The sequence below is a fragment of the Sturnus vulgaris genome, chromosome 2, assembly GCF_052056855.1.
Source record: "Sturnus vulgaris isolate bStuVul1 chromosome 2, bStuVul1.hap1, whole genome shotgun sequence".
Classification (NCBI taxonomy): domain Eukaryota; kingdom Metazoa; phylum Chordata; class Aves; order Passeriformes; family Sturnidae; genus Sturnus; species Sturnus vulgaris.
The window spans coordinates 37,262,355-37,274,628 of record NC_142244.1 but is presented as its reverse complement, the minus strand read 5'-3'; the positions used below and the strand labels follow the sequence as shown (position 1 = coordinate 37,274,628).

Here is a 12,274-nt window from a genome sequence, read left to right as displayed (position 1 = left end):
TCGTGATGTTAAACTGAAATCATAGAATCATAAATATCTGAATTTGGAAGGGACCCATAGGGATCATCAAATCCAGCTCCTGGCTCTGCACAGGACAGCCCCAAGAGTCACACCATGTTCCTTAGGCTGTTGTCCCAACATGTCTTGGACTCTGTCAGGCTTGGCGCCTTGGAAGTGACCACTTCCCTGGGGAGCCTGTTCCTGTGCCCAAACACCCTCTGGGTGAAGAAGCTTTTCCTAATATCCAACCTAAACCTCCCCACACACAACTTTAGGCCAGTTCCTTGGGTGTTATTGCTGGTCACTAGAGACAAGAGGTCAGTGCTGCTCCTTGTGAGGAAGTTGCAGACCACAATGAGGTCTCCTCTCAGTCTCCACCAGGCTGAACAGACCAAGTCCCCTCAGCCACTCCTCATACAGCTTCCCCTCAGGACCCTTCACCATCCTTTGGCCCTCCTTTGGGCACCCTCCAATAGCTTAATGCCTTTCTTATATTGTGGTGCCCAAAACTGCACTGGAGGTGAGGCTGCTTCATCTCAGAGCAGAGCAGGACAATCCCTCCCTTGCCAGGCTGTGATGCTGTGCCTGATGCCCCCCAGGACAGGGTTGGCCCTCCTGGCTGCCAGGGCACTGCTGACTCGTGTTCAGCTTGCCATGGACCAGGAACCCCGTGGCCCTTTCCCCTGCACTGTGAAAAAGTGAGAGGAAACAAAGGAAAAGGCTTTTTATCATGAGCATGTGTAACTATGCAAACACAAGGAGATGGCAAAAGTAGAATGGTGTCGAGTGGGACAGAAATCACCTGTTCAGAGAGTGGCATGAAATATATGCTGCCCTACTCTCAGCACCACAAGAGCATTTCTCTCCACAGGATGACACTGTTCTGCACAGATACATCTTGGTTTAAAACGGAAACATTGGCCTGACCATATTAAAACACATTCAGAAGCAACTCTAAAATGACATTTAACAGACGCTCTGGCACTCAAGTTATTGACAAGCTACAGAACAAATAACAAATTTATAAATAGAGACCCAGCATGGATACCCAGTATGGGCAAGGCATTTAGCTGCAGCTAGTAATAAATAAGGGTTTGCAGTTACCCATTTCTAAACATTAGTCAACCCAGTTGAGAAGATCAGGAACATGTAGAAAATAACCTCTTCGAGTAAAGAAAACCTTAATAGTGCATAAAAAATCAAATTACAAAGGTACTTGATATTAAAAAACAAAACAAACCCTAATAAACATGGATCTAAGCTTCACCATTGTTGTTCAATAATTATCCAGTTAGGGTTGTTACACATCCTTGGGTGCAAAAGGAACATGACTAACAAAACACACACCAAGATGTCACTTACACTGTACCCCTTAAAGAGACTGCTGCTGTCTTGAAGGAGAACTTAGTGCCAAATAGAATTACTTGGGAATTGGCTCTGCCACAAAATCAACCCACAGACATAAATTGCATTTGATCAGATAAATGTATACTATAGTGCTAAATCTAGTGAAGAAACAGATGCATAAAACTCAATGTTTTGAACCCTTCTAATGAAACATTATGGTTGATCATACCTAATGACTCTTGCATATTAAGTATAATCACTTAAACAGAATCAAATGTGGCTCCTGGGAGTAAATCAAGCCATACAAATTAAGTCACAAACAAAGAAAACAAACAAAATTCCAGAGAAGAGACTGAATTTTAATAGGCCCATATAGAAGGGGCTGCAGGTCCATGTTTTTTAGACAAGCTGTTAGTGTGAAACAGATTAATGGTATGTTAATTGCTTCAGGCAGAAGATTTTTAAGTAAGGATTTTACTACTGCAACTTTTAACAAGCCAGCACTTAGAGGACAGAGAAGTAATTACAGTGTTTATAATAACTGAGTACAAGGATAGCAGGCATTCCTGAAGCAAGCAGTTATAAGAGGATTCTTTTTGCATGATGCAATTAAATATATTTGCAAAACGACCCTCTAAACATAGGAAATGCACAGAACAACAGGAATTAAATGAAGAACTGGAATCTGTGGGGACCATGTCAAAGCAATGATCCCACACTGTGCTGAATAAAGACTGTGCATATGAGATCAGGGAGGGATGACCAAACTTGCACAGCAATTGCAAACGATTATCATTCAATATGGCAAAAGTATCTGCACCATATGCCCTGTAAGTAAATAGGCTTTTCATGCAGTGATACCAGAACAGGCAGACCTTCAGTTCCCAAATTTATATGTAAGTGCAACAGCACAGTGCTCCTTTCCTTCACCTCAGCTTTCCATCTAGATAAAGGTCAATACACTGCTGACCAGAAATAAGCAGCACTGAAGACCAAATTAAAGAATATAGAGGTTAAAACAAGGGTAAATTTATGTCTTTTAATGAGTGCCTGGAGCTGAGCACAAGCCTGCAGCTTCAAGCAATGTTTCTATTGTCATACTAAAGAGCAACTCCATTTTTGTTTTACCGGATGGATTCCTCCATCCAGGTGGGGGGTTTTTGGGTTTTTTTGTTCTCCATTATTTTATTTTCTAAACATCTCAAGGTTTCAATTGTATCTGTCTACACAATGCTTGAGTGAGAGACATTCTTTTGCTAGCAACCGATTATTGCAATGCAGAGAGTCCTGGGAGGGAAGAAACATATTTCCCAGGCTAGCAACCATTTGCTAAGCAGAGGAGCTGGGCTCAGACCTGCATACCCCCTCTCAGGCTGCAGGAATACACTAATACATAGACAGCAGTATGGACAACACCTTTCCCCAGACATATCTGGAACTGAGAAGGGAGAGAGCACTTCTCAAAGCAGTGGAAGACCCGAATTTAAACCACTTTCAGCTCAATCCCTATCTCACATTTTCTAGGGGTGAAAAGAAATAAGTCTTCTTTCTTCAACAGGGAAAATTTAAGAGCCATAATTTCAAGAAAATGCTTTCAAGCTGTGAATGCTAGTCTTATAAACCGTGGTCCAAAGAAGTAATGAGGCTCTTTGGCAGAGGTGAAATTACAAACAAATCCTGTCTTCATGATTCCCAGCAGCAGATTGGGCACATCCCCAGTCAGCTGCGGTGAATACCATGCTGAATGTTTTTAAAACAAGGTAAGGCTGAGTTTCCCAGCACTGAACACTTTCTGTGCTTCTAGTTCAAACAAATTCAGATTAGACTTGCAAAACAGCTAAAGTACCCAATACACAGGCTTGGTCTTTTCTGATTCTTTCCTGAGCATCTGCTCCTGGTCCCCACTGGAAGTCAGGTACCAGGCTACGTGGACAGATAACTATTGCTTGGTTTCTGCCAAAGTAGATGCTTTATTACTGCAATTTGCAATGACTCAGCTTTAAACCAGTCAAGATCCTCAGAAACTCTGGAGACATGTTATCTTGGTAGTGTCACATCTACACAGCCATGTTCTCTAGGTAGGCACACCTGCCATTTGTTTGTTCCCAAATGATCATATGTCTGGACCATACCAATCAGCCCCATGTCTAAGCACTGTCAGCATCCACAAACCCCACGTTTCTGGCATACTTGCACAACCTGCTCAGTTAGGTGAACTCCAGCTACACTCCCTCCCCTATGTGTCACCAACCCTCCCACTGAACGCAACATCCCGCATTCCCTAAATGCAGTTTGAGAGGAATGAACATACGGCTCCCTGGGATACAGTGGGCATTTGAAGTGGAGTTCTTAATATTTTCTGTTAAATCCTCCCCCTTCCAGATTTAAATATATGTATGGTGACAATGGGGAGGTGGAAAAGAGTGAAGAGAAAACAGGGAGAAGGGCTTTGCCTTTATGACTTTTCAACATTGGTGTTTGTGCACTTGCTGGAGAGGGACAGTTCCACCCTTGGGTATGCTAAAGAAGACAAAACAGCCTAGATTTCAGTACTTGTCAGAGCAGTAATAGGGCTATAAACTCTATGTTATAAAGCCACATGTCAGTACTCTGTCCCAGTAAATATTTAATTATTTCACAGAAAAGGACAACATCCCAACATGAAAAAGCTAAGTAATACCCACCAGCATAATTCTTAGTGCACTCTTACGGGTGAGAAGAGAAATACTATCAGCTCCTCTTTGGTCAAGAAGGGGGCTGTACATGGATTTCCACATTCTTGGAAAACATCCTAACCAAGTAGCTTCTTCATAAAGAAAAATGTATCACCTTTATGCATGTTATGAGAGACATCTAGCTATGGTCTTATTTACAGAATAGAGATCATTGCTCTGAAATTTAATCAGGATAAGGTATCAACTTCTTGATGATGCAGATTTTAAGGGAATGACATCTTGTCCCACGTTTGGAATTCATTTTTGTTAGTTTATAGTTGTATTTTGTGCTTTGTGGACTTTAATCCTGAACAACTGTTTCTGCCCATGCAGTGCCCCATACATATGGCTCATAACTGATATCTCCATATGGTGAGATACCTCAGACACTGTAACTCCCAGTTCCCTTTCATTACTTAAAGTTCTCTTCTCAAACTTTACATACAGTCCTCCAGGAAGCACACAGAACAGTAAGAAATGAAAACCTGCAGTTCCCAGCTCCTGAGTTAGTATTTTCATTAATACATAAATCTTGCAAAGTAGTCTCCAGAACTCTTTTTTATATACTTGGAGACATATAGAGAGATATATAGTGCCCATGATGTCAACACTAATTGCCTTTCAAAGTGCCTCAAGGATTTTTGTTTTGGAAACTAAAATATTTCATAACTCTAAGTATAGCTCCTTTGAGAAGAGTCTAAGACAACTAAATATTTGCTATCCCAGAAGACAAGAATTTTTTACTGCAACCTAGCATTATTGTTAATATATAACAATATAATATTGTTATATATTGTTATGTAAAGCATTGGGCTCTGGGATCCCTGTCATGAGAAGGATGTGGATCTGTTGGAACAAGTCCAGAAGAGGCCAAAAAGATGATCAGGGGGCTGGACCACCTCTTCTATGAAAACAGGTGAGAGAGCTTGGGTTGTGCAGCCTGGAGAAGATTCCAGAGAGACCTCATTGAGGACTTCCAGTACCTAAAGGGGCTACAAGAAATTTGGAGAGCGACTATTTACAAGAATACATAGTGATAGGACAAGGGGTGATGGCTTTACATTGAGAGAGATTATGCTTAGATTGAATATTATGAGGAAGTTCCTCACAATGAGGATGGTGAGACACTGGAACCCAGAGAAGCTGTAGTTGCCCCATCCCTGAGAGTGTTCAAGGCCATTTGGAGGTGGCTTTGAGAAATCTGGTCTACTGGAACATGTCCTTGCCCATGGCAGAGGGAGCTGGCACTAGATGGTCTTTAAGGTCCCTTCCAACCCAAACCATTCTGTGATGCTGCGTGATTCTGTGATATGTTTAAGTGCTTTTTGGAGCAAGACTAAATAAAACGTTATCCATGTCTACTGCTAATTGAACAAAATCTAATGGGTTCTAATTGCACTTAGAGAAACTCCAGTTTGTCATCAGGAAAGACTTTTCATCAGTGAGGAAATAAGTTACCTGCAGAAATAGCTGACTCTCCACTGTGGGAAGTTTTACAGAAAAGACTAGGCAAACACGACAGGAACGGTTCAAATGCAGTTGATCTGCCCCAGGGCAAAAGAATGGACAACAGGGGTATTTTAGGTCTTCCTAAGTGTTATATTCTAGCGCTCCTACCTCATGATGAACATGTTGGACTTTTTAATTTAGTGCCCAATATGTCACATTCCCTGCTTTCTATCTGAATATATGAAACAAAAAAAAGCCTTTGCAAATAGAACCTAATAAACATTTCTAGTGAATCTGAACGTGGCACAAAAACCATTTCATTGATTCTGAAACTATCCACTGACTTAAGCTGATTTTGTTAAGTTGCATTTACAGGAGGGAAAGCAACATGGATAAATTCACCCAAAAAACACATTCATATAGGTCCTTCTTTCTTCCTTTTCACTAACACCCACCCACTTGAATTATTTTGGTCTATGATATTTACAGCTCTGCCAGATACATTGACACATATATTTAGTCTCTATACAGGGCGAAATGCAATAATAATGTGATGGTAAGTAATGCTGCATTTTTCATCTGCAAACATTGAAGTCACTGTTTATTCAGACAACCAACAAAGCTGTTAATGATGAAGCATAAAGCAAGGACGTGATGTTTAAATGCATAGTCCATACCTAAATATTTCTCAGTTTCATGGGGACTAGGGATCCTTCAGGATTAAAACCTAAACAGCACAGAATTTAGCCAGAAGCATGCAAGTAAAAAACAAAACAAAGCAACAACCAAAAAAAAAAAAAAGCATAGGAAAAAAACCCCAAAACACTAAGTATCACTAAAACCCCAACACTTTTTGTTAATTCCACTGTTTGTAGCCATGGGATGCTACGTGGAGGCATTCATGCTAAAAATTTGGATGCAACTGGTTCTGACCAGAACACATAGTGTGAGCTCTTATATTCCACTGACTTTTCACTTGCTTTTACAAAGACCATTCAAAATTACAGTCTCTGAGTCTGGGAGACATCTTTCTTCCAGGCACACTCTAAGAATGATAGGAGATTATAGGATAGGTCATGACCCTTTCTCATCTATTTAAAGAGATGAAGACCCAGCCCCAATATGCTGTGAGATCTAGCACCAGTTTGCTAAAAATCACTATAGTGATCACAGATGCAAGGTGGCAAATTTGTACAGTATTGCAATCTAACACATTTTCTCGTCTCTAAAAATCTACACTTCCAGAAAAGCAAGTACATAAATACAAAGGAGGGTTCACAGGATACCTGTCCTGGACAGTAAAAGCTGCTTTCCTTTTTATCAACAATTAAGATTTGAAAATAAATACAGAAAAAGCACCAATTTATATAGAAAAAGTAACACACAGCCAATGAAGGTTTTGAGTAGAAGGCATGAAAGCAGGATGGCCTCTGGACTGACTGGTTATCCTTGGGCTTAGAGTGCTGCATCCTGCTCTGGGGTCCTCAGCACAGCAAGGACATTGACTTGCTGGAGCACATCCAGAGGAGGTCACAAAGATCCTCAGAGAGATGAAGCATCTCTCCTATGAGGAAAGCTAGAGAATTGGGATTGCTCAGTGTGGAGAACAGAAGGCTTGGGAGTGACCTAATTGCAGCCTTCCAGAAAGGAGCCTACAAGAAAACTGGAGAGACACTTTTGACAAGGACATGTAGTGATAAAACAAGGGAATATGGCTTTAAACTGAAAGATAGGAAGTTTAGATTAGATATAAGGAAGAAATTTTTTACTGTGAGGGTGGTGAGGCACTGTCACAGGCTGCCCAGAGAAGCTGAGGATGCCCCATCCCTGGAAGCATTCAAGGTCAAGTTGGATGGGGCTCTGAGTAACCTGCTCTAGTGGAAGGTGTCCCTGCCCAGGGAATTAGTTGATCTTTAAGGTCCCTTCCAACAAAAGCCATTCCATAAGTCTAGGATTCTATGAAAGAAGGGAGGCCTTTTCTTTCCAAATTTGGGACATGTAATTGAGGATGGAAAAGGAAGTACAAAGCAGTCATTTTCCATGAGGAATCGACCAAGAATAATAATTTACAGGCTATATTAGATTATTTGATTATATTTTCATATGGTAATTTTTCATAGAAAGCAAAGGGCTATCTTGGATTTGTACAGCAGCTTGTACATCCAGCTTGCACTAATCAGTTCTGACTCCGATAGTATGCTGGGCTGTCATAAGGAAAAAACCAAAAGCCTACACTTGACACTTCCAGTCTCTTTTGCCTGCATTGGACCCTTAAAATATATATGATTTTTAAAGAGACTAAACATTTCGTTCTCCCATTACCCTGATGAAATTTACGGACAGACAGCAAATTTGAAAAGGGTACCCTGGACTCTGACTGTCAGCCTTGAAAAGGCTATTCAAGTTTCTATGCTATAGTTTTGTATTGTTTTCCTTTAAAGCAGAACATTTTTTTCATAAAATGAGAACAGTTTAGAGCTGGCCCTGTATCTATTATCCCTCAGCATAGAATTCAGAGTTCAAATTCCCCTGTGCAAGACCAGCAGCACACCTCTTAGATAGCAATGAGTTTAAAGAAGATGGGGTTGAGGGTCAAATACTTTGATGAGGCTGGAATAAAGAAAGAGTGTGTCCACTGTCTTCATCAGATGCTCCAAGAGATAACAGGAATACATTTTTACCATTTTAAAGCATAAAGATTTGTGCTTAAAAAAATTTTTAAAAAGACAGATATTAGCTGTCTGTGCCTTTGAACTGTGACTCAAATGTTAAATCATTCATGGACTATATCCTACATTAGTGTTAAGACTCATTTGATCTGATTTCACTCAAAACCAGAATGCTTGTTCTCATTAATTCTGCAAGCTTCTTTTGCTAATTAATTTTTACAATAAATTTATTCATTTCTTCAGAGAGTTTTGTTCTAGCCGCCTGCAATTCCAATTTATCTTTTTAAACAATCATATCTAAAATGTCATGCAGAACTACAATTTCTGTCTGAAATTTTTTAAAAGGAGGAAAGCTCTTAAAAATAGTCATGCCTATGGGAAAGTTCTTGCCAACAACTTTTAAAACTTGAAATGCCTTACTTACCATGACAACAATGAAAAATTTTATACACTTCCCTCCTCTTTGATTCTGGTCTGGAGATTTGCAGTTTGTAGTCCATGCCCACCCTATTTCTATTTCACTGTTTAAGAACAGAGCAATGCATTGCTTGCTTCTGTGGGGTTTGTTTTCATCTTTGAAGTACAAATGTGGGTGGAGGCAAGTAGTTTAGATTGCTAAAATAGTTAATAATAATCTGGAGGCTGGCAAAGGCAGATTACAGCTGGGGGTGACAAAGAAAGGTTTTGAATGCTTCCACTGCCTACAGGAGAAAAAGCAAAGGTGTGTAACCTTCTTCTATGTAACTGTTCCTCATGCAGAGACTATTTTGGTTGATTTCTGTGAATTTGGACTGTGGAAAAGTTCAGTCCAATGTCACTTGCAGAAATGTGAAAAGTCATATTAAATTTTTCACATGGGATGTAATCACTGGAGTATTAATAACCTCAGTGGTTATCAGCAAGTAGAGAAGATATATTCTCTTTTGGGGGTAATCACAGGCACTAAGTATCAGATAAAGTACACCAAGAATGAGAAAATGAAAGTTTTGTACTTTCTCTTTGACAGATTGCAATTGAAAGGATAAAGAAGTTTGTGACACAGTCAAGGTCAGAAGGATAACATTATATGTGTATATATCTTCCACACCCTAATCTAATGGCTTAATTAACTCAGCCTTTCCATCTCATACACCATTGCATGGCTTTTCTCAGGTTTGAGACATCTCGCTCATTACAGATATTTTAATTCTTAATCTCTTAAATTACCTCCTGTTTTTTCTGCAGATTTTCATGGTCTGTAGCAGATGTTGTCTTCTCCCATTTCTCTGCAACTTGATTTGCTTCTTCTATTTTTTGCTCATAGCTTTTCTGGGAATTTAGCAGTGTCACTTCATAAAACTCTTGAATATCTGTTTGTAAAGAGGAGCAAGTAAAAGACATTATTTGCCACATTGGCCTTGACTCCCTGGTGTTTTCTTTAGATACATACTACACATTATCATCATAACAATAAACATGTATTGCATTTTAAGTAGAAAGCAACAATATACATGGATTTTTTCTAAAATTTCTATGAAATTCTTGATTCATACTCACAATTTAAAGAGATCTTTAGAAAAAAACATAAAAATGTAAAGGAATAGGATTATGAGAAGAGATTCAAAGAAAATTTTAGAGGCACACCTAAACAATATAAGCAGAACAGATCCTTTAACAGGGAGAATTCAGTCACAGATCACTTTAACCAGTAACCTAGAAATCTGCAAATGTAAAATACCTTAAGAGAAACTTGCTGACACCCATCCAAGGCACCTGAATCACTCTCAGCCCTATCTCCAGGTACATTTGGCATTTTTTTCAAGTGCAGTGCACAACTTGAAGGAAGACTTTGTGGATTTACCACTTCAATCCGTTGCCATTCAGAAGTGGCTGGGTAATATTTGGTTTCAACCAAGAGTAACCAACAAGACAGGTCTTAAAATATCCTGGTTCAGATGTTTCTACCACATTTATTTCCATGGGGTATAATCAGATATACAAGATCAAGCAGTGAAAACAATTGTACTGAAACCTGTGCACATAATGACCAAGGGAGAGGGAGGAAAACGTGTTTCCTTCCTTGGTCAAGAAATTTTTAGTCAGATAGTCACACACAAGAGGTGGCACATTGTCTAGTGGAGATAATTGACTTATCAAAGAACAAATAAACTTCACATTATTTGATTTAATAACAATTTCACCTGGATAAGAAAGATAGAGATTGCATCTACCTGGATACCCCTTGGGACCTCAAAGGAAAAACTTTTTATAGGGTTTGTGCCTGTTCTCTCATTTGGTCTTTGGCCAGATATCATAAGTCTCGCTTCCTTCTCTTTAGGAACAGCTAAAGTTGAACTTTTCTTCTAACTCTTTTTATGACTTTCCAACTTATTAAGTATTCTATTTTTCATGTACAATGGGAAGAAAAGAATCACAGAATTATTAAGGTTTAAAAATACCGCAAAGATAATAAATTCCAACTTTCAACTAAATGCCACCATGCTCACTAAACTATATTGTGCAGTGCCACATCTACTCATTTTTTTAACACTCCCAGGGATGGTTACTGCACCACTTTCCAGGGTAGCCTGTTCCAATGCTTGAACCCTTTAGTGAAGCAATTTTTCCTCATATCCAACCTGAAACTGCCCTGGCACAACTTGAGGCCATTTCTTCTTATCCTATTGCTGGTTACCTGGGAGAAGAGGCTGATCCCCATTTTGCCATACTAACTTTTATTTCACACGTGTATTTGTAAGAATATATATTTCATATTACTACAAACATTTAATTTCCACATTAAAACTAAAACTTATTTTTAAAACAAAAATCTACAGGATAGTTGCAATGAGAAAAAGTTTCACTATTCTCAACACAGGGAACTTTTTATAGTTGGTTTGAATGCTCGTGGTACAATTGAAACTGTTGTAATATATGGTTCAATGCCAGGTCAATCTGTATTGCAACAGCAAGTAAAATATATCAGGCTAATATGTAATTATCTCTAGATAAATATTTTGCAGAAATAAGCTAGAAATTGCCCTCTGGCAGTGGCATTCAGCTGGCATCACTGACGTTATCAGAGTATTAATTGGGTTGACAGTATTCAGTCAAGGTACAGTAGAACGGTGCTTTCCCCCTAACTTCAAAGCCTATCTTTGCCCTAGTGTTTTATTAAAAATGATGTGTGAGCCACATTTGCATGTGTATGCACATGTGCAAAATAAATATTAAAATCTCAGTCTCTTTGTAAAGGTCCTTATCTATTCTGAGGAGGCCACGGGTTGCTTTTGCTGGAATAATGATCGCTGATGCACAGAGAAAAGCACTTCAGTACTTATGTGGTCACAGAAGAAAGCACAGAGGATTCACTTAGTTGGTTGCTTTGTAATTCCATAAGCTGAAAATGCCATTTCTGTGGAACAAGGGCAGCCAGAAACTTGCAGCCAGACAAGGTTTGGAAAAAATTAGGTTTTGTAATTTGCTCAGAGTAAAACCTGCTCTATCAAGTAATCTCTGCTACATGAGAGGTGCAATCATACTAGGAGGGGAAAAGTGTTGAATGCTACTGAGGATAGAATGGGAGCCAGCAGCTGTAGAATCAGGACTGGAACCACAGTCATAAAGAGAAGTCATAGGGGTATGGTAATTACTATGTAAAATGAGCAAAATACAGTCTGTCTCCTAGGGGAGATTTCCAGAAAAATAATTCCAAAAAAAGTTTAAAATATTATTATAGAGAACGGAAATCATAGAATGTCTTGGGTTGGAAGGGACCTTAAAGACCATCTAGTTCCACTTCCCTTGCCATGGTCACTGTCATATGGTTTCACTGTAACCTTCCATTAGACTAGATTGCATCAAGTCCCACCCAACCTACCCTTGAACACTTCCAGGGATGGGGCACTTCTTACACAAAATAAATGTGTACCTAGCATTTCCTGGCACTATATTCTCTCCCATGAAAACAAGTTCAGATTTCATGTAGAAATGGCAATAATACTATTAATGAACTCTGTGAGCACAAAACACATCTTCAGTTTGAATCTTTTTACTGCTCCAAACATTTTGTTAAGCGATTAATTCATGTTTGTTTAAAGTGTCAGTGAATCTCAC

The 12,274-nt window shown here is 39.2% G+C and overlaps 1 protein-coding gene across 14 annotated transcripts in view; it reads right to left on the bottom strand.

The window, feature by feature from the left end:
- Window positions 1-12,274, bottom strand: part of DLG2 (discs large MAGUK scaffold protein 2) — a 982,239-nt gene that overhangs the window by 852,552 nt on the left and 117,413 nt on the right. For all 14 annotated transcript variants that reach the window (XM_088159292.1, XM_088159294.1, XM_088159295.1 and 11 more), the window contains one exon: window positions 9,386-9,528. In XM_088159292.1, coding sequence (XP_088015418.1) covers window positions 9,386-9,528 — 143 coding nt within the window. The remainder of the gene's footprint in view (window positions 1-9,385; window positions 9,529-12,274) is intronic.